This window comes from Pipra filicauda, unplaced genomic scaffold, assembly GCF_003945595.2.
Source record: "Pipra filicauda isolate LSUMZ 115617 unplaced genomic scaffold, ASM394559v2 scaffold561_size491250_pilon, whole genome shotgun sequence".
In the NCBI taxonomy this organism is placed as follows: domain Eukaryota; kingdom Metazoa; phylum Chordata; class Aves; order Passeriformes; family Pipridae; genus Pipra; species Pipra filicauda.
In genome coordinates this window covers 247,007-272,296 of record NW_024104711.1, presented here as the reverse complement: position 1 = coordinate 272,296, position 25,290 = coordinate 247,007, and the positions used below count along the sequence as shown (strand labels likewise).

Genomic DNA, 25,290 nt, shown 5'->3' with positions numbered 1-25,290 from the left:
AGAGCCCAGGAAAGCCTGTGTTTCCTCCTTGCTGGTTGGTAGGGACACAACTGCTATTTTGATGACCACATCCACTGTCATCTGACAAAGTCCATCTTGCCATTTTACTCCTAAAAACTGAACTTCCTGGGCAGGAAATTCTTTATGAATTGACTTTACTTTATGGTTCCTTGACTTTACTTTATGGTAAAACTGGCCTTCAGAAGGATTTGGATTATCTTCTCCCCTTTCTCCAAAACTGCCTCTGCCATGTTGCCCCACGTGATGATGTCATCAATGTACTCTAAGTTTCTGGAGCCTCACCCTTTTCCAGTGCAGTCTGGATCAGTCCATGGCAAACAGTGGGACCGTGTTTCCAGCCCCGGGGCAGTTGGTTCCAGGTGTACTGCACACCCCTCCGAGTAAAAGCAAACTGTGGCCTGCACTCTGCTGCCAAAGGAATGAAGAAGAACCCATTAGCAATGTCGATAGTGGCACCACTGGACTGCCTCGGACTCCAGCTCGTACTGAAGTTCCAGTATGTCTGCACAGCGGTGCTCAGTGGTGGTGTGACTTCATTCAGGCCGTGACAGTCCACTGTCAGTCTCCACTGGACTTACACACTGGCCATACAGGACTGTTAAAGGGGGAGAAAGTCTTCCTGACCACTCCCTGGCTCTCCAGTTCACGGATCATGTCCTGGCTGGGGGGTCACAGAGTCCCGGTGCTGCCGACGTTGCACTGCTGTGGTAGCAATTGGTAACTGTTGTTCTTCAACCCTCAGCAGTCCCACAGCAGAGGGGTCCTCTCAAAGACCAGGCAAGGTATACAACTGCCTAATTTCCTCTGTCTCCACAGCAGCTATCCCAAAAGCCCAGCAATGCCCTTTTGGGGACAGATGGGGCCTCGGGGGCAGTCACAAGGGGGTGTTTTTACAACACATTCCCAGTCAGACTCACTCCAACTTCCAGTACAGTCAGCTGTTGGGATCCCCCTGTGACCCTAGAAATAGAGATGGATTCTGCCCCTACGTATCTTGATAGCATTGGGGCACACTGTGCACCAGTGTCAACTAAAGCCTTACGCTCCTGTGGGTCTGATGTGCATCCACACGGTCCAGTAGATCCAGTTGTTCACCTGGCTGGAGACAGGGCACCTCTAATTCTGGTCATAGCACTCATTGCTCACTTGTTGTAAATAGGAACTGCAGGTCCCTTCAGGAGGATGGGAAGTAACATCAGCCCTCCTGTTCTGTCAGGAAACTAGAGCAGCATTTACCCTTGAAGAATTTCCTGTGGTGGCTGTTCTCCCTCTCAACTCACACAATACCTGTGCTGCTGGGGCAGAGGTGGGTTTTCCATCCCACTTCATCATATCCTCTCCATGGTCATGCATGGTCATGCAAACCCACAGGTTACCTCATGGTGTGTCCCCTCTCTCTCGAGCTGGGTGGCACTTATCCCAACAGCAGGGACTCTGGTCTGTACCAGCAGGGTATGGGACATTTCCTCTCTGATTTGTTCGAGCCTTTCAAGTCTGTCCACAGTCTTGGACAGTCTGTCCACAGCAGAGGTGCAGGTCAGTAGGGAGGAAAAAAGATGATCTTCCTGTTGCCAGAGTCAGGTTGTCCCCTGAAGCCCTGTTTGTCCTCCTCCTTTCATTGACATCAATGCCAATGAGTTGGTGTACGACGACAGCACGCTCTGTACAAACTTCTGCCACGTGGACTGTGTGCACTCTACCTCCTCTGGATGGCCAGGGGACTGCTTTTCATTTGAATCCCTATGGATTACCTGCAACACAGCTAATTCTCTCAGGCACTGGACACCTTTTTCCCTGGCATTTTGCCACCTAGCAGGTTGCATAAACTTTGTACCTCTCTGCAACTGCCACAGCATTTTTCTTCCACATATTTTATCACTTTATCAGGGTTCTGTAGATGTTCAGAGGTGAACTTCCAAACTGTCAAAAGAGAGAAGTCCTCCAAATACTGGCCCGTGCTCTCCCACAATCTGTGCCACTCATGACTATCCACCCTCAGTGCATATCTCTGCAAGACCTCCCTAGAAATATCTTTCTTAATTCTAACTGTGGCGTGGACCACACTGAGGAGACCTGACAGACTTAGCGACAAGAACACGCTCTCCTTAACATCCAAAGGGAATTCAAAATTCACAAAAGGTGTTGTAACATGCCTGAAGCAGAAAAAGGGGTTGAAAAGCTGGGGAAAATCATCCTTCCCTCTTGCCCCCACAGACTGGATGTGATTATTAACAGACTCCCAAAGGTAGCACCCAAGGTAACAACATTCATAACAGAAGTGTACAGGAGAGGTGAGCGATGGATTCAGGTGTGATTCACCACTACGGGCAGAGCCCAACAGCAGAGACCAGCTGGGCCCAGCCCCTGCCTCCTCCTGGCTACTGCAAAAATTAACCCTGTCCTGGCAAACCACTTCAGGATGCTGAATGCACTGAGTCTAACCATCCCCAAAAAAGACCTTATTGCCCTGCCTAATGGGTACCTGTGGGCTCAAAGTGCCTTTGACAAATAAAAATTAAATGTGGAAAAGGAAAAAAAGTGGACTGCTTCTCATTGCCTTTCTACACTCCCTCAGAAGCAAAACCAACAACAACCCTACAAAACTCCTTGGACAAACTGACTTCAAGTGGGACTATATTTAAATATTTGGTCTAGGGTGGTGCTGCAGCAGCCTAAGGTTGAACCTACGGAACCCCAGACCAAGTGCCGTCAGGGCAGCCTTGCATGACAAATCAGGACAAGAACCACATGTGGGCTCAATGTCACTATTTTACCAAGACAGCAGGTATCTTCTTAAAGGAAGACAGCTTTAAGAAATGAACCGAGTCCAAGAATACAACTTCCATTTGCTTACATACAGTCTGCTTGACTACAACGCCAAAGTACTGAAGCACTACCACCTATATCCCTTCTGAAAACAATACCTCAGTATTGTACAGAAACCCACACTTCAGACAGAAATTTAACACTTCAGACTATGTGTGGTCAGTAATCTGACCAATTAGTTCTTCAGCTTTGATGTCCTGCCACTGGCTCTGAGGTTGCTCTGGGTGTTCCAGTAGCACAGTACACACTTACAGCAGGATGCTAAACCTAAGATTTTTCTTATCAGCAAGCATCAACAAGAATCAACATGAAGCTATCAGATGAAAATGTTATGACTGAAAATGGAGGGAGCAAGTCAGAAAGTACAAAAATTATCTGGTTACAATACCTGCAGCAGCAACTGGGCTTGGACTTAAAACTCCTGGAAGAAGTCTACCTGTAAAAACATCCATAAAAAAAAGTCTGAGAAACATTTTTTCAGAGATAATTTATACCACCTGCAATATTGGCCACTGAAAGGCACTGTGTCCACCCAGTCAGTATACAGTGTTCTGACACCTAGACATGGCATTCTCAGTTTTATTCCACTGCTTCCTGCCTGGACAGGACTAAATCTACCCTACTTGTCGATAAAGGATATTTTCATGATAGTCAAATAAAAGGAAATGTTCCAAGTTACACTGCCATGAGCTTTGATGAAAACCTGCCTTTACTGAAGATAACTCATTAAGCAGATACATCATCTGTGCATGTGCCACAGTGCAAAAAGGATGTGACTCCCCCATTTTATTATAAGAAGGAAAGAAAGGGGTGCACTTCATGGCTGCTTATAGACTTGTCTCCCAGCTCTGAGATGAAAGTACAGCAGGAAAAACTAACAAACAAAAAAATCAGTGCATTTTTTTGTAAGACTGATAACAGTAATACAGAGAAGACAGCTGCAGCACAGGCACTGGACTGATACAAATACAGGGGATCATGGAATACAAAAGCCATTAGCAAACTACAGGACAGGGAGGAAGCGATGCAGGCCTGGTGTACTCACAACCTCTGCTATGCCAACACATGCTTTTAAGCCTAACTAAAACCCTAACTCAGACCCGACCAATAGCACTGTCTTTGCACCACTGACATACAGGTCTAGCCTAAGGATGCTCAGCTCCACATCTAGAGCACTACAGATGTTCCAGAGAGTTTCCTGACTCAAGGACTCTGTGCAATAAGAGGATATTCTCCATTTCCTTGGGAATCAGGAAAGCTCTTTGGTGTTAAATTCATAGCAAAAAAACACCCCCCACCACCCCACACTAAGCACTAGTGCTTCCTCTCTTTCCATTCAGACAGGCTACCAAGCTAAAGGCAGAACAGATGGAGAGTTTTCCTTTTTAAGCAATTTTAATGATTCCATTTCAGATAGGTTTATAAAAAAATGAGGCAGACTGCAGCTGGCTACACTTAAACAAGGCTGGCTGGAAGTTCTTAAGCCCTGTAAAACACAAAGGCATGTCAACAAACTAACATGCCTCATAAAGGAGTGTTTATATTCCAGTAAGCATTATTACCTGCAGTCAGTCAGCATGGACACAGTATACACTCACATGGTCACACATCATCACTTAGCCTGGTGCTTGCAGTCACAAAAAACCTGAAAAGCCACTGGTTCCAAAAAGGTTTTCAGAAATATACAGCCCATGTAGCTACTGGCATTCTGACAGCAAAGACAAACCAAAAGCTCTAAGTCACCATTTCTTACCTGAAAAAAAGTATTTTCTTGCAGAGGAAGCACAAGGAGTCAAAGCAAACCTGTAGGCAAGCAAGGAACAGAAGTATGAAGGGGTATACTTGCTCAGCAGTTCAATGAACTCTCATAAGCACTTCACAAGACTTCTTCATATGATGCACCAGTAGGGCCAGACAACCATCAAGACTGCAGTATAAATACTGACAACAACCACAGGTAGGGCTGAGCAACAAATCCTCCCCCTGCCCTGTGTACATTCTTTAGCTCAGTTCACAAGGCAGTTGCCCACATGTGTGCAGGACAGTGCCACACAGGCAGGACAGAGGGGACAAATGCTGGGACAGCCAGTGTCAGCTCCTGCCAAAGTCTGACAAATTACAGCTACACACAATACCTGGCTTCTACAGGTATTTTACAAATAAAATGTGCAGTTACAGAGAATTGATCACCACCTACAATTAAATTAGGGATGGCACTTTCCTTTCCTGGCCAAGGGGGAGAATTTAGGTCAATATCTTGCCTAGGTCATCCAGGAACTACAAGAGCAAAAGAAAGTGCTACAGAGAACTTAGCCAATTAAAGGTAAGAATTAATTACATGCTTCTTACATTTCAGTCAAGGCAGCACTGTTATGAGCAATTACCACTCTAGCCACATTCCCAACTTGACCTTAATTAATTCCTCTGGATTACAGGCAAAGAGATTTTACTCTCAGCCCGCTCAAGTAAGATTTTATTTCCATAGAGGAGACATCCACAGATTTATCTGCAAGAATCTAAACTGAACTCTTCCACAGGCTAACTCAGGTCAAACGAAGTGCATTCACCGAAGCCACCTTCCATCAAGAAGCTATTAAAAGTCACACAAAAATTAAAGAGAGAACTATATTATGACTGATCTTTGCTGAAGTCTTCTCATTTGGCTTTTTTTTTGGAAACTGGTCCCGTGAAAGGATCTTTACTCATTACAGAAAATTAAATGAACCCAGGTTCAAAAGCATCTCTGCTACAGAAATGCTCAATTACAAGCTGCTGTACATATACTGACAAAAGGTTAATTCAAGTCGTCATTGTTTTTAACACTTGGTTTAATTCTCCTACTGCATACAACACCAATTTCTGTACTCAGAAAGATGGTATTTCTTTTATCCAACTTGGGCTTATCAATATTCAGATATCCCTCTTGACATATTTTCAAGCATTTAGGCTACAAACAATAGCATGGGATCACAGAAACATCTCTGGTACCCAAAAGATTTTCAATAAGTCAAGGAGATACAACTGTTTTCTAAAATTGTACTGACAACCTGTTTCGATTAACCAAGTCCTGGTATGGCTACAGACTGAGCATCCACACCAAGCCCACTGACACAAAACCCCACTTCGGCGGCAATAAGCCGTATCTAAAGCCAGGCCTGCCAGGAAGAACGCCACGGGGCCTCACAACTGTACACCATGAGGCGCCAGCGCAGGGATCCACAACCATTTCTGTTTCTTTAAAACATTTTAAAGGGACAAAACCCAGCGGGATGGAGAAGTGCTCCTGACTTCGCAGGACACAGAAGGGCGCGAAGCCTCCAGCCGGCGGTACCGCCCACGGAAGCCTCCCCCGGCCGTGGCGAACCCCTGGCGGGGCCGGTACCTGCTCCACGCGGGTTCCCGTCCCCCGGGACCGGGCGAGGCGCCCCCGGGACCGGCCCCGCCGGGGCCCCGCGCCCCTCCCGCTCCCGCCGTTCGGGGCCCCTCCGATCCCGCCTCGGGCCCCGACACAGCCCCCACCGGCCGGCCCCGGCCCCGGCCCCGCCGCAAGGTCACTCGGCCGCCCCCGCCGCCCGGGCCCGCGCTCGGCCCGCACGGACTCACCTGCCCGCGCAGCTCCGCCGGCCGGGCCGGACACGGCCAGGGGGCGGCGGGCGGGGGCCGGCCCGGGCCGCGGGGCCTCAGCCGAGCCGTGGGGCCTCGGCCGGGCCGCGGCCAGGCGGGAGAGGCCCCGCTCGGCGCCCCGGGCCCACGGGCGGGAGGAGGCGCCTCCCGGCCCGGCCCGACCCGACCCGGCCCTTTGTGCGCGGGGACGCGCCCGCCCGGTCTCCCTCCCCGCGCCTCCCCGCCGCACTGCGGGCCCGCAGCGCGGGGCAGGGCAGGCGGCCCGGCCCGGCTCGCCCGGGCGCCGCCGCGCTCTTACCGAGGGATCTGTACGGGAAAAAGGGTTAGAACGGAGCCGCCCCGCCCGGGCCCGCGGCACCCGAGCCCCGCGCACCCACCGCAGCCGCACAAAATGGCCGCCGCGATGCGGCGCCGGGGGGCGGGGCCGGAGCAGCCACGCCCACTCCGGACGGCAGGCGCGAGGTTCGGGGGCGGGGCCGGGCCCGTGTGAGGGCGGTGCGCGCGGGCACCCCGCGGGAGCGGGGCCGGGAGCGGGGCCGGGAGCGGGGCCGGGAGCGGGGCCGGGAGCGGGGCCGGGAGCGGGGCCGGGAGCGGGGCCGGCACGGGCCGAACACCGGGGAAAACAGGCGGCCTGGCCCCTGGGGACAGCCATGAGGCTCCTCCGCACACCCGGCCCCGGATGCCGCAGCCGCCGGCTGGCTCGGTACCCTCAGGTACCGTCCCGTGTCCCTGAACAGTGCCCACCCGAGGAGGCCGTCACTGCCCCTCAGCCCTGTTCACCCTCCGGTACAGCCAGAGAACTGCGGGTCCTTCTGTAGATAACGGAGCTGTTCTTTTTTTTTTTTTTTTCCTTTTTCTTTCTTTTTAGTTTTACGCTAGTTTAAAGCCAAAACCGCACTGATACAGAAGAGCAAAACTCTTTGCAGGCTGGAGTTCCTAATGGCAAATATTGCAGTGTTTGTCACTGTGGGTGGATAAAATCACGTAGGTTTCCTGGAATAATTAATGAATTCGTGCTCAGGGCCCACAGACCAGCAGAGCTTTGCTGCCTGTCAGGTTCGTGAGTGGCAGAGTCACTGCCGTGCCGGCGTGGCCGGGGCTGCCCGGCCGATCCAAGAGCTTTTCCCTCCCGTCCTCCTCCTGCAGCCGCAGGAACTGCTGGCGCTGCACAAACGTGGCTGTTCCTGTGACATCAACCTCAGCCCAGTGTCCCCACTGCTGCACGGCAGCGGGTGCGAGTGGTTTGACAGAGCCTGTGAGCTGTGTGCCGGGAATCTGTGGGAGCAGAGTGGCTTGCTAAAAATACTGCGACAGGGAAAAAAAAGGGATTGAAAATATAGTTATCAGTTTGGATTTATGTTTGAACCTTGAAATCTCACATAGGGTTTTAACGTTGCAGGTTTCCAGAAGAGAAAAAAAATTGGAGAACAAATTAAAATAAAAGTAGCTAAAGAATAATTCCAACATTTTGAGGGAAATAGATATTTATTTTATTTTACCAAAGCATCACCATAGTGTCTGTGTAATGCCTTTTTTGACAGCACTGTATTTCATTATGGAGTTTCACCACTTAAAAAAGCCCACAGACTCTTACACACCTGCCCTGAGATGACATGTCAGAAACCACTTCCTTCTCCTCAGAAATGGGTCTTCCTAGATCGCACTGGAATCGCTTTTTCTGCTGTTCCCACTGAGAGCACATGGCTTTTGGCAGTTCACGGATGTGCCTGTGCCAGTTGGTGGCATTTCTCCTTGTGCACTGTCTCTATCCAGTGCAAGCATCCCTGGTCAAAATGACCGGGAGCACTCAGACATCAGCCATACCTGCCGGTTCTGCCTGGCCATGGAGCAGCAGCCCTTCCCAGGTGTCAGTGCTCTGACACAGACACCTGGCCTGGCTTTGCCTGTTCCGAGCCAGGTCACAGGCAGATCCTGCTTGGATCAGCGGGATCCGTTTGGATCCAGTGTTGTCCAACACATCAAGGAAAGCAGTAAACGTGGACAAACTAAGTTTTGCAGCCCAGGAAGGGGCCCAAACTGGTTGGAGGAGCACTGCTTTCCTCAGCCCCTGCCAAGACTTTGGGCAGAGCCCTCCTTTCTCCTGCTCTTGCCGAGCTCCCGCGGTTCTGTGCTGTAAACTTCAGTGGATTTCCTTGCAGGGACATCACCATGCTCAACCCGTGACAGGCTATGCCAACTGAATGCAGTGTGGGGCTTGTGGCCCTTGTGGCTGGTGCTGCTCCTCCACTTGCTGAACAGGAGAAGAGCTGCAGCTGGAGCATGTGCCAGAAACTGCTTTGGAAGGAGAGGAACACCATCCCTGGGCTGTGCCTCTCGCTGTTTCTCAAGGCACCTGTGGTGATTGTTGCACAGCCAACAGATTGCTGTGCCTGTCTCTTGCCTTTGTTTGATGAGCAAATCACCAAATCCAGCCAAAAAGGGGTAGGAAGTGAGAGCAGCAGAAACGAGGGCAGAGGAGACTGGGAAGGCAGCAGAGAGGTGTCTGGGCTGAGGGGGAGCCTGAGTAAAGGGGAAGGCAGGGATTTTCCTCGGCCTGTGTTTCTCTTCTGTTTCTCAAGATGTGAATCAGGAATTAGATGTTGACAGGGATGGGCCAAATATCCAGTTTGGTGCAATTGCCTGAGTTGCAGCTGCTTGGCCGTGGCAGGGAAGAAGGTCTAAAAAGGGAGAAAAGGCAAAGTGAAGCCCAAACCAGGCATCTTTGGCGTGGCAGTTCCTCGCATTTCTTCTTTTGGCGAGGACACCTGCTTTGCCTCCCAGACTGACAGAACAGAGCAGGGGCCTGGGGACATGAGCTCTCTCAGCTGGGTCACACATAATGGGAGGCCCACAGGGGCCTCCAGGGGGTCCCCACCCACGGGTTTGGTGGACACTTTCTGTGTGACAGGATGTCATCACAGTGGTGTGACAATGCAGTGATGTGACATCACTATGATCTCACAATGCCCCATGGGTATATTGAGACCAGCTGTTGTGCCTCTGGAGCAAGACCCATCTGGAGTTAGTGCAGGATCGTAACACCATGAAAGCTCTTGGAAGAACCCGTGGAGCACCATCTCATTGCTGGTGTCCTGCTGAAAGGCAGAGGCACTGCTGAGTGTATTGGGATATAGGGGGGGGAGGGGAGCCCTGGGCGACAGACAGGGCTCAGTTGGGGAGCTGGGACACAGGGGCTGCTCTAGGGCCTCAGGACCTGTCCTCTCTTGCAAGTGCTGTGCAAGTGTCTGTGTGTTCCCAGCTTGGCCCCAGAACACCACACCTGGGAGAACCTGTGAAATGGACCCTAAACTGCTGGATCTCCCACTCGCAGTCAAGATCCCTGTGTTTCCTGGATCCAAGCCTGTCTTGTGCAGGGCAAAACTGGGGGAAAAGGTAAAGCAAGTAGAAAGGAGTAGATCAGCTCTCCTCTTTGGTGGGGTCCCCATCAGGTAGAGGAGTTCCTGTGCCCACCTGCTCTGCAGGAGCTGCAGCCCTTCAGTCGGACAGGGCTGGGCAGTGGAGGGAAGCTCAAGCTCCCTGGAACGCAGAGAAAAAGGACTTGTCAGTTCTCTGCACTGGTTTCTGGCTCGGTGCACGTGTGTGGCAGGGCCCACACCTGCAGCAGGTGACTTTGTGTCGGGGTTCCGGGGCAATGCGCCCTTCCGCTCACCCAGCAGTGTCGAGCTGGGCTCTGGGGCACCTCTGAGGGGGACTCCAGCCTTCTCCTGCTTGCCCCGTTGGTGTATTTGGAGCAGCTTTGCCTTCCCTTCTTGGGGAATGCACACACTGTCCTCCTCCTGCAGCCTGTGCTGCTCATTCCCAGGGCAGAGACTTCCCGGTGGCGGCGTCAGTCGGGACAGCCCTTGGGCCTGCCTAAGCCCAGGAGACTCTTTCCTGCATTCTCCATTGGCTGTATTTGAATGCTGGGCTTGACCTTTGAAGGCTCATTTGTGGATGGGTCTGCAGCTCTTCCACCTGCCTATTTGCTGCTGGGTTGCTGGTGGGGTTTGTCTTCTCTCCCCCAGCCTATCACAGCCCAGCCTGGCCCCGCAGTTTGGCTCTGTGGGTCTCTGTGCCTTCAGAAAGATGGAGAAGACTTGGTCTTCAACCTTTACCTTTTCACAAGTACCATGTGTCACATCTTTGCTGCTCTCTCCTGACTCCTTCATACTCTGGAAAATCTCTCTTACAGCTTCATCGGCCATTTCCTTATTTCACCCTGGATGATCCCTACAACCACCACCTCACTATACAATACAACTGCCTGCATGACCCCCTCCTGCGGGACTACCACCATCGCAAGGATGTCCTGAAGTTGCTGAGGAGACAGGGCTTTGTCACCCGTGACAATAATGTAGGTTTGGGTGTCAGGCTGATCAAGAACAGCCCTCTCCAAGCGGGTTCCCAGAGCACTCGCTGCAGCCGCCTGCTGTGGGCAGAGGGCAGGGCTGTGGGCTGGTTTCCCTGGGAGCAGAAATGGTGCCAACATCCCCCTGGGAAGTCCCAGCCCTGCTCCTCTCAGGCTGCCCCGCGCTGCCCGTGTGCTGAGGAGGCAGCCGGGGCGAGGCCTGGAGCCGGGGCGAGGAGCCCTGGCCGGGGGGAATCGGGGGCTCTGACACCAGGGGCAGTGGGGGCAATGGTGAGCAGAGGAGCAGCTCCCCTCCCACTGGGGAGGGCAGTTCTGCATGGCTTGACAGTGCCTGGGGGGTTCTGCCCTCATCCCTCCATAGGTGGTTTGCACTCTGAAGGAGTTCAATGAGTACAGGCAGTATCTGACCAGGCACAGGGACCGGTCAGAGCAGATGTTGATGCGGAAAGAGGTGGGCAAAGCATTGTGTTCATGGGCACAGGGTGGTGCCGAGGGCTGGGGCTTTCCTTGCAGGGGAGGTGCTCAGTGCACAAGAGGTGAGGGCTGTGCTGAGGGCCGGGCCTTGTGGCGAGGAAAGGACTGTGCAGCTCGGGGCTGAGGCAGCGCGGGGTGCTGGGGTGGGCACGGGCACGAGGGCCATGTGCAAGCACATGGAGTCCTGAGGGAAGCCCTTCTCTCCTGCCCTCGTTGCCTGGCTGAAGCAGAGTGCTGTCCTGGACCTGTGGGGAGCCTCAGCGCTTGTCCAGGCAACAGCGGCCACAACCTGGTGTCACCTTTCAGGGAAGGACTCGGCCACCCCCGGCCAAATCAAAGCATGGCCCCAAAGGGCCCAGAACCACCAACACTTCCCTCCAGGCGGAGCAGCGGCTGAAGGCTCAAAAGCCATCTTGCCCACCTCAGCCCAAGAACAGGACGACTCCCCTCAAATCGGGCCAAATCTACTCCAGAGCTGGGCTGGGCCAGGAAGGTGCCAAGAAGAGCACTCGTGCTCAATCCCAGAGGAAGCCAGACGCTGCTGCCAGTGGCCTGTTTGAGCAATCAACAGAAGCCCAGAAGCTTGAAGAGCTGGCTGAGACTGTGGTGCAAAAAGTGTTGGAGAGGTTGAAGGTTACCGGGGATAAGCGTGTCAGCTGTCTAAGGAGGATTGCGCAGGCGATCAGAGGAAGATTTTTTGGCAGCTGCATGAGAGTAGAGCTTTCGGATTCTTCTGTAGATCACCGTGAGGAAATGGAAGCGGTGGCCAAAGAGCTTGTAGCAACTGTGCTGGAGATCTTGGGGGAGCGTCTGGCATCCAGCACGTCCAAAGCTCCTGAGCCAGGGGCAGCAGCCAGGCAGAAGGAGCAGCCTGTTGATGGAGGAGCCACCCAAGCAGGCGAATCCAAGGAAAATGAAATAGCCACTTTGGACATAGCATCTGCACAGTCTTCCCTTGACAAACTCACCAGAGAAGTTGTTGAGAGTGTTCACTGCACCTTGCAATCCTTTGTAGCTTCTCAGTTTGAACAAGACTCTACTTGTGAGCACACTGAAATTCTGGAGCTTCCCGGGGGAAACGACTCCAACAGAGAGCTGCAGCCAGGAGCATCTGAACAGCAGAACCTGGAAGCAAGCACAGGAGTGAAGTTGCCTGCCTTAGAACCACAGCAGCGTGTAAAAGGGACCGGCCGTGCCAAAACTGTGGAGCCTGAGGATCTTGCAACAGTGGAGGAGAACTTGGAGAAAAAAATGAATCTGGAGTCAACCGCCTTAGCTGACTCTTTGGATATAAGGTCCATGGCAGATCGGATTGTTGACTCGGTGTTAGAGCGGATGAATGAGCCTGAGGCTGCACTGACCACCCAACAGGATTGCAAAGGGCCTGTGGCAAACCCCCGGATTTCCCGCCAGCCCGTCCCTCCGGCGGGGCCGAAGCCCCCTGCCCGGGCTGGAGCACGGCACAGAGCTGTGCACCCACAGCCCATCTGAGGAGAGCGAGGTGTGTGGCAGGAGAGGTGAAGAGCCCCCGAACAGCAAACACAGACCCACATCCTTGTTTTGTCAATAAAGAGTTTGCTGCCAAGGGCTTGCTTGTGCTTCCTTCGAGCCAGGCCAAACTGTGTATGGGGGTTTTTCATGTTGAAACCTGTCCCATCTTCTTCTGCAGCCTTGGTCTCACTGAGACACAACTTCACAGGAAATCAGAGGTAGGGAGGCAAGGAGTAGCCAGCATTTTTGGCTTGCTTGGCAAGCTTTGCTGTCAGGCAAGTTGAGGAATGGGTTGGGGCCTTCTCTGCCTTCTCTGGGAATCTGTTCAGGCCTCATCTGTAAAGTTTTCATTTATGCTCAGCACAGGCAGTGTTGTGCACCCCACAGGATTTGCTGTCAGCAGGAGCTGTGCCAGGACAGCTGGCAGTGGGACAGGCAGGGCACTGCCCTGACCAGCACAGGCCAGACCAGCGGTAAATGGGAGCAGAGCAGGGACGGTGACAGTGATCAGATGAGCACTGGAAAATCCCACAGGGATGAGGCAGGTCAGGGGAGGAGGTCAGTGCACAGGCTGGGATCAGGGTCCCCATCATCACAGAAACAGCTGACCCAGCTCAGGCAGAGGCCCAAGGGCAGGCTCTGTGATCAGGTGACATTCCTGAGGAAGAGGGAGGAAGTTCCCACTGGGGTGTCCTACAGCTCCCTCCCTTCAAGGGCCTCAGTGCAGCAGTGCTGTGGGAGAGCTGGCCCCGAGCTCAGCAGCTCTGCTGGCACTGCCCGTGCTGCCCTGGCCCACGGCCCAGCACAGACAGTCACTCCCGTGAGGGGCAATGCCCCGAGGAGCAGCCCCGGCGAGCACCCGGGGGAGCAATTTCTGCCCGAGCCCCCCCCCGCTCCTCCCTGCCCGGCCACCCTGGGCCCTCGTGGCAGGGGACAGGAGGGGGCTCTGTGCCCGCAGGGTTTGTCTTCCCTGCCCAAGGGCCTCTGCCAGAGGCGGGAGCCCTCGGCTGCCTCCGCGCAGCCCACGCGGGGTCACTGCAGCCTGTGCAGCCTGCTCTGCTGAGAACAGCCCTGGGGGAGGAGATGCGGGCCGGCACCGCGCACGGGGGTTACACATTCCTCTGGGCAGAGTCCCTGCCCTCCACACCGACGTGCAGCAGGCCAGGCATGAGTTTTCTGTGTCCAGCGCTCTCCATCGTGCTTCATCCTGCTTGTACCTGTTCTTGTCAGAGGCTGCTGGGGGTCCCACAGGTCTGCCTGACCTCCAGGCTGCTCCCAGGGTGGGAGGTGAGTGACTCACCTTGCCAGCATGCCAGCATCACAGCAGCACTCCACATCTGGCGACTTTCTACCTTGAGACAGTTTCTCACCCCCTTCTCTGCCAACCAGAGCACCCCAGACCAGAGGCTGGGAACCAGCTGCAGGTTTCCAGGGAAGAGTGTCCACCCTCAGTCTGTGCCCTTGGCCAGAGCAGGCACAGCCCCATCCATGGAGTGGCTGGGAGAGACACACAAACAGGCAGGGCCTTCTACATCAGTGCACCCAGACATCCCTGCTGATTCAGCTGGGAGAAGGGGGCAGGCTGTAGAGCCTTCACATCCCCGTCCTTTATGGGGCTGTCTACTTGCAGATGACTGAGATCCTGCTCTACAGGCCTTCCTGTGGTCCCTGGGGCTTTAGAGTCTGGCTAAACTGCCCTGAGAGCGGGGAGATAGCACCCACTGGGGGACACCCAGCCCAGTGTTTCCCATTTGCAATTGCAGTGTCCTTGTCTTCCCCAGCAGGAAGGTCATTTCAGGGAAGCTGAACCTCACAGCTGAGGCAATCCAGTAGCTCACTGCCCTCAAAGGAGAGGGTCCTGCTCCCCCTCCACTCCATGCCCTCCACTTTCCTCACCACCTACCCAGTCTCCCCGCTTCCCTGTGATCTGAACAAAGGACCAGACATGGCACAGAAGGGATGGAGGAAATGGGGCTGCAAGTGGAGATGAGATGACATAACCCACTAGTTCTCCTTTGGGAGAAGTCATAGCTTTGCAGACCAGTGCTGAGCTTCTGAACACCGTGGCCTTGGGCCCCAATTCCTGCCAGCCCCCATCCCCTGCAGCTGAGGTCACGCAGTCCTCCAGCCCTCAGACACAAGCTCCCTTTATGGGAGTAAACACTAAACACTTCAGACAACATGGGATCACTTACTCGGTGACACAGCGGAAGGTCCAGGCAGAGGCCTGGGCAGGATATGCAGGTTCAAACCTTCGTGGCCTGGGCAGAGTCCTCAGCTGGTGTCCCCCCTCCTTTGGAAGGCACAGTAGAAATGAAAAGTGACTCCATGTGTCCCAAAAGCTTTTCTGCATGGCCACCTGTAAGCAGTCAATGCTGGCAGGGTCCCTCTGTGGTCCACCTCACTCTGAATGCCCATGCTTTTCCCCATCCCCTCATCCTGCCTGAGCTCGTTTCCCCAGTTGCATCCACACCCAGTTCTCTCCCCTGTTAACCATGGCTGACAAATGCTGTGGGAAAACAGGAGCTCTAAAAGCAGCAACGCTGAGCAGCTAAATCAGCTTTCCCCATCTTCCTGCTGGTGAGTGTCCTGCAGACAGTCCCCGGGTGTGCCAGAGCCAGAGCCCTGCCCGGCGCAGACCCCGCTCGGTGCTGCCTCCACGAGCTGCTTGTGCCGAACCTGCTGCACCCACAGATCATCGAACCAGCGCTGGGGCAGCGGCGGGACAAGGACCCTCCTGTCTCTGCCTGGCCCCTGCCAGGACCCTGCTCCAGCACGGGCCTCCCACGGGGTCACAGCCTCCTTTGGGCATCCACCTGCTCCAGTGAGCGCTCCTCCAGGGCTGCAGGGGGGTCTCAGCACGCCGATGCTCCTCTAGGGCTGCAGGGGCACAGCTTGCCTCACCGTGGGCAGCAGCACAGGCTGCAGGGAACCTCAGCTCCGGTGCCTGGAGCACCTCCTGCCCCTCCTTCTGCAATGACCTCAGCGTCTGCAGAGTTGTTCACATTCTCACTCCGTTGTTCTCGTGTTGCAATTTTTCCTCTGCACAGTAACCTTCTTTCTCTTCTTAAATATGTTACCCCAGAGGCATTACTGTCATTCCTGATGGGCTTGGCCTTGGCCAGCGGTGGGTCTGTCCTGGAGCCAGCTGGCATTGGCGACATGGGGGAAGTTTCTGGCAGCTTCTAACAGAAGCCACCCCTGTAGCCCCCCATGCTACCAAAACCTGGCCACAGAAAGCCAGTGCTGCAGGCGTGGTGCCCCTTTGGGACACATCACCCTTCCAGCACTGGCAGCAGGTCATGGACAAGCCGCAGTTGCCTCCTCTCACAGCCAGACAAGTGAGCTGTGTCCCAGCCACCCTCTGGCACAGGGTCCAACTGCACTGCTGGTGGAAGCCCAGAACAAATCACAGGCATGTTCCAAGCCCAGCTGCTGCTCTGGCCATCGCTTTTTTAAGTGATCCAGGTATCAGGCCAAGGGGACTGCACGAGTAAGCCTGAGTCTCAGAGCATGAGCTGAAGCACTTGGTTTGTGGGCTTTTCTGATTTGGCCAAAATCAGTTCATTTCAAAGCAAAGCTTTGGGGAACACTCAGAAATTGGGCAGCAGATGTACATAGGGAAGGGCTGTGTGAGGTTGTGATGCTCCTGGTCTTCCTTCTGCTCTCATTTGTCCTACAGGCCGCCCACCACCCTCTGCCAGCCAGACCTCGGGAAGACCCAGTGATTTGGCCAGCACAGGTGATCTTAAACTACTGCTGTGACAGAGCAGCCCTTGCTGGTTTTGCCTGAAGTGCACCAGCTTTTCCCAGTCTGACAGGACAGTGACCACCTCCAGAGCACCAGCTGGATCCAGGGCAGGAACTCATCCCCATGTGGCTGCAGCAGCACGGCCAGGCCTGTGCCGCAGCCCCACTGCAGTGGGAACCAGCACCAGTCTGGAGCACCAACAGACTGCTCCCTGCGGCTCCCTGGAGCACGGATGGAGGAACGAGAGAATCCTCCAGTTCAGACATAAAAATGTCCCCATCAGGTCAGCCCAAGAGTCCAACTAACCCCATCTCCAGCAGCAGAGACCATGCAGGGGAGGATGCCTGTGTGGTCACATCCCACAGCCCACCTGCAGCACTCCCAGCTGCTGGAGGAGGGACATGAGCAGAACATCTTAGCTCCAACTGCCCAAAAACTTCTCTCATACCTTTATGACCCTGTAAGGCTCCTGAAGATCCTATGTAAAGCAGTATTTTCTTTCATCTGTTTAAACCCAGTCTCTTCCAAGCTTCATTGAGTGTCCCTTAGTAGCTGTCTGAGAGTTAAGAACAACAGAACCAGCCCACGGCATGGTTTCCAAGTGTTTGCTTCATGCTGATTCCAAAATCTTATTCATGGACACTGACATCCAGGCTGAAATATGCAGCTCCAGGCAGATGTAATCATGCTTCAGAAATTCACAAAAAAATCCAGTGCACAAAAAGAACAACCATGGAGATTTTATTTATTACTATTAGAACAGAGAAGAGGCTACTTTACTGATTGGTATTTACAAATCTGTTGGCAAAGAAAATAATATCCAGTGTCCTTTATTAGCCTATTTTACAGCCCTGGCAAGAAGCATTCATTTGTAATAGCAGCAAATGCCTATGGTTTGATTGACTGCTACAGCGAAGTGCAAGGAACAACGGGGGTCACCCACAGGGCCCGGCCCAGGGACAGGCTCTGCAGCCCCATGAGAAGGGCAAGGCCACACGGCCAGGGCAGGACAGACCTCGGGACAGTGGCACAGCTGGTAACCTCTGCTCATGTCTGCACCTCTGGGGCAGAAGCTCCAGCCCTGGGGAACACACTGTCCAGCACTGCAGGAGGGCCAGACAAGCCCCGCGGTGTCGGAGCGTGGGACCGGGGTGGGAAACACGCCGGCACATTTCGGGGGCATGTTTGAAAGAGCTAATCCTGACAAGGCAGCAGGATTTCCTGGCCCACAGGACCACAGAGGCATCTGGTAGATGGAGAGGAACCATGACCTTTGTTCAGCTGGGCACAAACTGAATTCCTGCTGTGGAGTTCATCCAAACTCATCTGAATACAGGCTCTGGGAACCCTCTCACACAGAGCCCCAGGCAAGCCAGCAGGCTTGGGGCACTCTGCATGTGGCACCTCTTGCCCACACTGGGTACCCATTCAGGCATCAGCCCTAAACCTCACTGTTGGCAGGGCTCGGCTCCCCACTGCAGTCTGGAGAGGATGATCCCAGGTCCCCACTGGAAAGGGAGAGGGATGCAGAAACACAAATGCAACCTTGGATACTCCTGGCAGCCTTAGCACTGCACCAGTAATCCCAAAACTCGGCTTTTTGTGGCAGACCAGCCTCCAGCAAGAAAAACACCTCAAAGGAAGAGTAACACTGGGATGCCACAGAATTAGGATCTGCTGTTTGGTAAGGAACATATAATAGCATCTGGAGGCTGCGGAGAGATCCATGTGCTGCCTCCAGAGGACAGTGTCTTTGCTGTGCCTCACCTCTGGTGGCACACAGAAAGCCACATGGGTTCAACAGCAGCTGTGAGAACGCTGAGCTGCTGCCTGATGCTACCTCCACTCAGGCTCCACCACATCTCAGCTGCTCAACCTGCCTCTTTCCTTCCCCTTCCCTTCCCAACCCCTCTGCAATGCCTGTGGGAATTCAGTGGGAAGAGCACAAGTGCCACAGCTGACTACAGGCAGTACCAGCATTTCACAAGCACACAGCATTGCTGCTGCTCTCAGAGAACAGGAGCACTTCTGACTTTTGGAGTCTTCCCAGCTTTCTTCAGACCTGGGCTGAACCAGGAGGGGGACCAAACTGGTATTCAGTCCCCAGCAGAGCAGTCTGGGAAGGATGTGCTATCAGGAAGGGGGTGCTGGAGCCACAGACGCTGCTCTAGCGTGGGCTCTGATGCTCTCAGTAAAGCTGGTGTCAGCTCATGCTGTCCTTAGCAAAAAGGAGCTGCAAGGCTGCTGGGGTCACCCCTGCAGGGGATATGGCCCTTGTGAGGAGGATGCCACAGCGGTGCATGGCCTTCTCTTTGTGCCCAGCCCTGTGGTGTGGGTGGGTGCTCAGCACAGCGCTGGTCCCACGTGCTGCTGCACACCTCTGCAGCTCTCTGAAGGTGAGGGGGATGCTGTGGATCTGGCCTGCCAGAGCTCCCAAGTAGAGAATGTCTGACCATCCAGCCCCCAGCAGCAGCAGCTCAAAGACCTCCTCTCCCTGGGCTGCAGTGTGCTTCCACTGACCACGACAGCCCGAGGGACTTTTCTGCCTCAGCAAATCCCCTGCACCTCCACAGCCCTCCAGCCGACAGTCTGCAGAGGTGAACCAGGCTGCCCCCATAGCAGGAGGATTATCCCCAGTGAGGCAGCATCTCCCCCAGGACCAGCTCATGCCACAGCACAGGAGTGATGCCCTCCTACCTGAAGCCAACTGTGCCTCCAGAAGGGAAATGGAGAGTCTCATTGCCCCGTGTAGCAGTCCCTCACAGATGTCACAGCCTTTTCACTGAGCAACCAGTCTTGTGGCTCCCAGGAGGAGGGTTGCCCCTCTCTGACACACACTGGAAGGCCAGGAACCGCTGACCCTGACCTGGCATGTCCAAGGACTTCCTGGTGCTGACAGAACCGAGCCTTCCAGGAATGTCCAGTCCTTGTGGTCGTATGCCGGGAGATGCTCAAGGGCTAACCCAGGGCGTGACAACAGCAAGGACAATGGAAGAAAACTACGTGGAGGGGAGAAGATTTAGGGTACCCAGCAACTCCCCAGAGCAATGTGTGGACCAGGGGCCAGCGGCTCAGACCAGCCCTTTGATGAAGCTCGTGTCCAAGTGCACGATGAGCATGCGGAGGAAGGACATTTCCTTGCGCGTGTTCTCGAAGATGACGCGGGGGTCGTCGGACTGGCAGCGCAGGCAGTTGGGGGCCATCACCATGGCCAGGTTATTCACATCCATTTTTGTTCTGCCCACGTTTGATGGCTGAGCAAAGATCTGCAGAGAGCAAGAAGACATTCAGCTGGAACAAGAGAAAAGGGCAACAAAGTCCAAACAGGCACGCGAAGGAGCAAGGAGAGCAGAGATGGGGCCTGCCTTAAGGACAGTGCCCCAACAGCCACGCATGCCCGGGGGAGAGCACTGTGCTCTGACACAGCTGACAGCCTTGGCAGGCAGGGAACGGGCCCCGGGCTCTACAGCATCAGGAGCAGGGTTTATTGCTCCCATAAGGGACAAGGCCAGCAGGGCTCCTCCCCTGAAGCCCACCTTAAATACAGATAGGAGGTCCTAAAACCCTGACAATGGCCCAGCACAGCTGCCCCAGATCCCTGGCCAGCAGGGCTGTGGGGGCTGCCTACCTGCAGGAAGTGAATGAGGTAACACAGCACCAGCCTGTTGAGCTCTGGCAAAAGCTGCACCACGGCCACGGCAGCGTCGGGGTTCTCGTAGTTGCTGATACACTCTTTGTAGAACTGCTGGGGAATCACAGGCTCCTCCAGCTCCCGATACCAGAGCTTGAGGAGAGAGGCTGGGCAGAAAGAAGGTGCATTAGAACAGCTCTGGTCACTTCCTCGCCCCCTTTGGGGGCAAACTTGGCAGTGAGACAGAGAGCAGAGATGGGATTTTGTGCTTGTGATGCTTCACCTTATTTCAGTCTTGGCTTTGAAACATTCAGACAGCCAAACTAGCCAGTTATTGGGAAACACTGGCTTCTACCTGCCTGCTCCTCCAGGAAGCAGCTCTGGGGCTGCCTAAAGGAGAGGACAATGAGACCTGAAGGACTCCCACTGCTCTGCCCAGCTTGCACAGCCTGACTGCACCAGAGCCAGAGGTTCTTCCCCATTCCCACTGTTTCCTCTATGGGCAGTGTTTGGAAAGGCAGTGAAAGGGCCCAACATGAAATCCCAGTCAGTACAGCCAGCCTGTGTACACAGCCCCAAGCAGCAGCACACCCCCTGCTCCTGCCCCTGCCCCTCCACAGCCACGGCCATGACAGAACACTCCTGCCACACTGCTGTACCTGGGATGTTGGGGTCACTCAGACTGCTCGGGATCCTCCACTGATCCACCTGCAATTTCAATGCATTCACTTCATCTATGTCACCAGGTATCCTGCAAACAGAGACACAGCAAAGGTGCTTTTGAGAGCGAGCCGGGCAATGTGCTCGGTGTGGCAGCTGCCCAGGTGTGGCTCCCAGGCTGCTCCTGGGGCCTTGGGGAGAAGGGACCAGGCACCAGCAGCAGCTACAGCAGCAGTTCCTCAGAGAGAAGGGGGTGCCTGCTTTTACACACAGTCTTAAAGTCGGGGTAGAAGCAACACTTGTCTCCTTCCCACTAGGTCAGAATCAACTCTCGTTGTCCTCATGAGGGATTGCTGTCTGTTACCAGGCCTCTCTGCAGCATGTTCAGACCAAAGATGAGCAGCATCTCTGGCTAAATATACCAAGACATTAGAAATCCTTATAAGGCAAAGTTGAGCCTTTTGCTGCCTACCTTAAACCATGTTTAGCTACTGAAAAACTAATACAAATCTTAGACACAAATCAAAACCACACACAAAAAACCCCAAACAAATACCAAACTCCAAGCAGAATGCCCCGTGTTCACCACACAGATTCTGTGTCTCTCTCGACTCCTCCTGTCTTGTGCAACACCAGGGCTGATGTGCTGCACTGGATGAGGTGTTCTGTCGGGACCCCAGAGCTCCTCCCTCCCCTGAGCCGGCCAACCACCACTGCTGCATCTGATGAGAACTCACTGCCCTGCCTTTGGGTGAGGTGTTCCCTCTGTTAACACATGCAAACAGGCTAATGCTACTTCAAGAGGTGATTCCTGAACCTGGGGAAGGTTGGATTTTGTCCAATCCACAGCAAAGTGCTGTTCTCAGGGAAGAGGAAGCACGTGGAGGTCAATCTTGATTCCTTGGTTTTGAGGACTGACATGTGGGTGGCTCAAAAGTAACACAGTGCCCCAGAAGCTCACCTGAAGATCCCCTCCGTCTGTTCCCCTCCCAGGGCCAGGACCTGCTGTGACAGCTGTGTCTGCACCCAGGGCAGCTTGTTCCCTGGGTACATGTCCTGCTGGCGCAGCATGATCTCCTCCAGGGAGCTGCCGAAGAGCGACGGGGTCAGGATGGCGTTCCTGGCGTGCGTGATCTCCTCCACCGTGGGTTTGCGGAGGCCCTGAGGACAGAGAAGAGCTCAGAGCAGCTGTGGCACAGCCAGACACAGGGAATCAGGGACCTAGAGAGGGGGAGCGACCAGGACAGAGAAGAATGCCCACACGTGGTCACCTTGCCAGCCTCCTGGCAGCACGGTTCTCGTTCTACAGCCTCCACTTCCTAACATCAAGAGTTGCTCTACTCATCAGGCCCAAGAGGAGCAGAGGAGACCACTTTGGAGAGTTCTGGGTGGTTCTGCAGGGATTCTGTTGCTGTGTTTCACAGAGTGAGGGGACTGCTCCACCTGCTGTGGGAGGCAGGATGGAGCCTGGCCTACCTCTGGCCGCAGGGAGGTAGGAGAGGGCATCTGTGATCTGACGAGTGCCTGGCCAAGGGACAGCTGAAAAACAGCCCTTGGGAGAAGGGAATTCCAGGTATTTCCAACTCCAGCAAAAGCTTTGCTCTCAGAGTGCTAAAACTTTTTGAAAAGCAGGCAGTGGTACCTGTCCCTTCTGGCAGACACCAACACTTGAGAGGGGCTTTGAATCTCCGGTGGCAGCAGTTCGGAGGAGTGCAGAGCTGGCACAGGGGGACAGAGCTGGCACAGGGGGCAGAGCTGGCACAGGGGGCAGAGCTGGCACAGGGGGACAGAGCTGGCACAGGGGGACAGAGCTGGCACAGGGGGACAGAGCTGGCACAGGGGGCAGGCTGCCCAGCACGATGGCCTTTGGCAGTGACCCTGCAGCCAAGAGGGAGGCACAACAGGGGGAAGTTCCCACCAAGCCCTCGGGGGAAGCAGTGGCCAGGGCTGCAGTTGTGTGCCCTGTGTGTCTGGAGGCTTCCTGTCCTGCCCCTGCCAGGACACCAGGAGCCTTCACCCCTCCCCAGATATTTCAGCTATTTGCTCGCTGTACACGAAGTCCAGATGGCAGGGAGGCCCCAGAGGGATTTGCAGAAATAAAAGATGACCAGATCTGGCTCAGGGACCTAGAACGGGCAGGCTGAGGCCACCTGCCAGCTTTCACAGCCACACAGAGAATCGTGCAGAGGGAAGGGAGGAGGATTTTCAGATAACACAGAGCACAGAGGCTCCCATTCACATCAGACATCTCTGCTGTGTGACTGTTTGAACTGGGAATGAATAACTCTGCAGTAAACCAGCTGGAAGACCCAGCCTGTGCAAGCTCTCAGTGGCAAAGGGAGAATCTTCCCTCACCTGAAGAAACCAAGTGATGGGCGTCCTTTGCACAGACAGTTCCTCTTACCCTGGAGACAAGTACATGTTGGGTTTGTCTCTGTCCCCAAGGCCAGGGAGCACCCAGCCATGCAGCTGCCAGCATGGCAGGCACTGCCTGCCAGGAGGATGATGGGACCTGGGCACAGCCTTCTCCCAGACGTGCATGGGGAGATGCACCCTGAGCAAACCTCCCCCACTCGCTCTGTCTGCATCTCCCAGCACCGGGTCAGTGGTGACCTCCTGAGTCCTGGAGTGAGTGCTCAGGGACCCGGGCAGCAGAGTGCCCCGGGCAGCCCCCGGGCCCTGCTCACCTTTTTGCCTCCAGTGACGGCCACTTTCTGGAGTTTCCGGTAGCAGTACTTGGCATAGGTGCTAATGGGCAGACCTGGAGGGAAAGAGGAACGAGTGGTCAGCCCACAGCACCATGTACCCACCACCCCAGAGCCCTCCAGAGAGCTCCAGCACAGCAGCTCAGACTGGCACAAGCAGCCCTCTCCATGTGTGGCAGGGCAGGGCTGCTGGAACCTCGCACTGAGCGCCCCGAAGCCTCCCAGCCCCATGGCAGGCAGGGTCAGTGCCAGCCGGGGTTTGGGCCTCCTTGGTCAAGGCTCGTAGCTCTGCCCCTCCCAGCCCCACTCCTGCAGATCTCCACCTCCCTCACAGGAGCCAGTCCTGACTCAGGGCACGGCTGCCCCTCAGCGTCCACAGCCTGGGCACACACACGCCTGAGTCCTGCCCACTGGCACAGCCAGGGCAAGTGCCTCACAGACACAGGGCCAGGTAATTACCTCCTCCCAGACCAAAGCCACAGAGCACACAGTCAGCCTTCTGCCAGGGGAGGTTATAAAGTGTTTTAAACCAATTGCTTATGATCCAAGAAGTTCAGTTCCTTGGCTAGTGGGAGAGGAGCAGCAGAGAAAGCTGTGTGCGGCCAGAGAGGCAGCACCACTACCTAGAGTGACCTCAGGACACAGGGAGAGGTGTGGGGAGATGGCAGGGTGTCAGCATACCCAGGACATTCAGAAGGCTTCCTCATGCTCCTGCCTGCAGCCTCCTCGAACCCTTGTCCTGTGGGGCTCAGGGGTGCTCTGCGAGATGGGGAAAATGGGACCCACCAGAGCCTGAGAACTGCACCTCCAAACTGCTGTCCTCCACAAGAGTGCCTGCTCTGGCTGTGCTTGATTCAGTGAACTCTGAGGGCGAGCGCAGGCAGGATTCACAGAGCTAATCCCCCCGTGACACCAAGAGAAATGTTTGCAATGACAGAGCACTGATTGCTGGGAGAGTTTTTCCAAAACCATTGGCCTTTTGTTCTTGTTCAAGTAAAACCCAAACTGCTCTGCTGAAAGCAGTGAATAGATCTGCCCTATTTGATCCCCTGCCAGGCCCAAAGCTTGCAGCAGAGTTCAAAATACTTGTGGCTTTGAAAATCTACATTCTGGTCAGATGCTGCGTGTTTCAGATCAGCCTTTCACACACCCTAAGGCTTAGGTAAGCTGGTTGGGAACTTGGAGGTCCTCAAAACCCCTCAATGCAGAAGGAGGACAAGCTCTTCCCAAGCAGAGCAACAATTCCCAAAGGTGAGAGATATGTTGTCCCTCATTCTCCTCTCAGCCATCAGACAAGCCACAGTCCTTGGCTCCTCATGATGAAACAAGCACCCCCTGCCTCCACCAATCTGCCTCACAGCTGGAGCAGCCTCTCCCCACTGCTGGAGCCATGCCAGAGGAGGTACAACAGCACTCCCATCTCCCACAGGCAATGGGAAGGAAAGCCAGCTTTAAGAATTTCTCTCTCAGGAATATCTAAAGCAAAATATTCACTGTAAGCAAAAATCTTACTAATCCCAGGCATGATTTACACTGGGAATGTCTAAGGACTAAAGCAAACAATCCCAATGAGCTGCTCTGTGGTGCTTCACCATCCCAGGTTACAGCTGCTGCTGTCGGATGTGAGACACACCCTGAAGCGAGGTGTCACCCTTTACAGAGGGGATGGGAAAAAGGCTGGACTCTGTCTCTGCATCCCAGCAATTATGCAGGAGGCAGCACATTCAAAACTAATAAT

The 25,290-nt window shown here is 54.6% G+C and overlaps 3 protein-coding genes across 7 annotated transcripts in view; 1 reads left to right on the top strand and 2 right to left on the bottom strand.

Annotated features, from left to right (window-relative positions):
* PHF20 (PHD finger protein 20) overlaps positions 1-6,871 on the bottom strand; it is a 67,866-nt gene extending 60,995 nt beyond the window's left edge. For 3 of the 4 annotated variants that reach the window (XM_027740375.2, XM_039387429.1, XM_039387430.1), the window contains exons 1-3: positions 6,770-6,871; positions 4,601-4,650; positions 3,236-3,283 (exon numbers count right to left, since the gene is read on the bottom strand). The gene's annotated coding sequence lies outside the window, so the exon portion shown is untranslated. The remainder of the gene's footprint in view (positions 1-3,235; positions 3,284-4,600; positions 4,651-6,769) is intronic. The other variant, XM_027740376.2, reaches the window with a different exon arrangement.
* A 2,531-nt stretch (positions 6,872-9,402) lies between these two features.
* On the top strand, positions 9,403-12,900 carry LOC113998095. Of its 2 annotated transcripts, XM_039387442.1 has the most exons (4): positions 9,405-9,864; positions 10,664-10,825; positions 11,202-11,291; positions 11,621-12,900. In XM_039387442.1, the coding sequence occupies exons 1-4, from the start codon at positions 9,769-9,771 to the stop codon at positions 12,803-12,805; spliced, it is 1,533 nt and encodes a 510-aa protein (XP_039243376.1). In that variant the 5' UTR covers positions 9,405-9,768; the 3' UTR covers positions 12,806-12,900. The 2 variants fall into 2 exon arrangements, with proteins under 2 accessions (XP_039243378.1, XP_039243376.1); XM_039387444.1 differs by lacking the exon at positions 11,202-11,291 and having other exon boundaries at positions 9,403-9,864.
* Positions 12,901-17,276: 4,376 nt separating this feature from the next.
* Positions 17,277-25,290, bottom strand: part of LOC113998064 (rho GTPase-activating protein 39-like) — a 55,694-nt gene continuing 47,680 nt past the window's right edge. Inside the window, exons 6-10 of the mRNA XM_027740417.2 lie at positions 23,535-23,608; positions 21,809-22,008; positions 20,847-20,938; positions 20,185-20,354; positions 17,277-19,822 (exon numbers count right to left, since the gene is read on the bottom strand). Coding sequence (XP_027596218.2) covers positions 19,628-19,822; positions 20,185-20,354; positions 20,847-20,938; positions 21,809-22,008; positions 23,535-23,608 — 731 coding nt within the window. The 3' untranslated portion in view covers positions 17,277-19,627. The remainder of the gene's footprint in view (positions 19,823-20,184; positions 20,355-20,846; positions 20,939-21,808; positions 22,009-23,534; positions 23,609-25,290) is intronic.

Bases quoted from the DNA above. Each gene is read 5' to 3' on its own strand.
- LOC113998095 (XM_039387442.1), top strand. From the start codon at position 9,769: ATGGACCCTAAACTGCTGGATCTCCCACTCGCAGTCAAGATCCCTGTG. The intron at 9,865-10,663 runs GTAAAGCAAGTA...TCTCTCTTACAG, and splicing joins GGGCAAAACTGGGGGAAAAG to CTTCATCGGCCATTTCCTTA. The intron at 11,292-11,620 runs GTGGGCAAAGCA...GTCACCTTTCAG, and splicing joins AGATGTTGATGCGGAAAGAG to GGAAGGACTCGGCCACCCCC.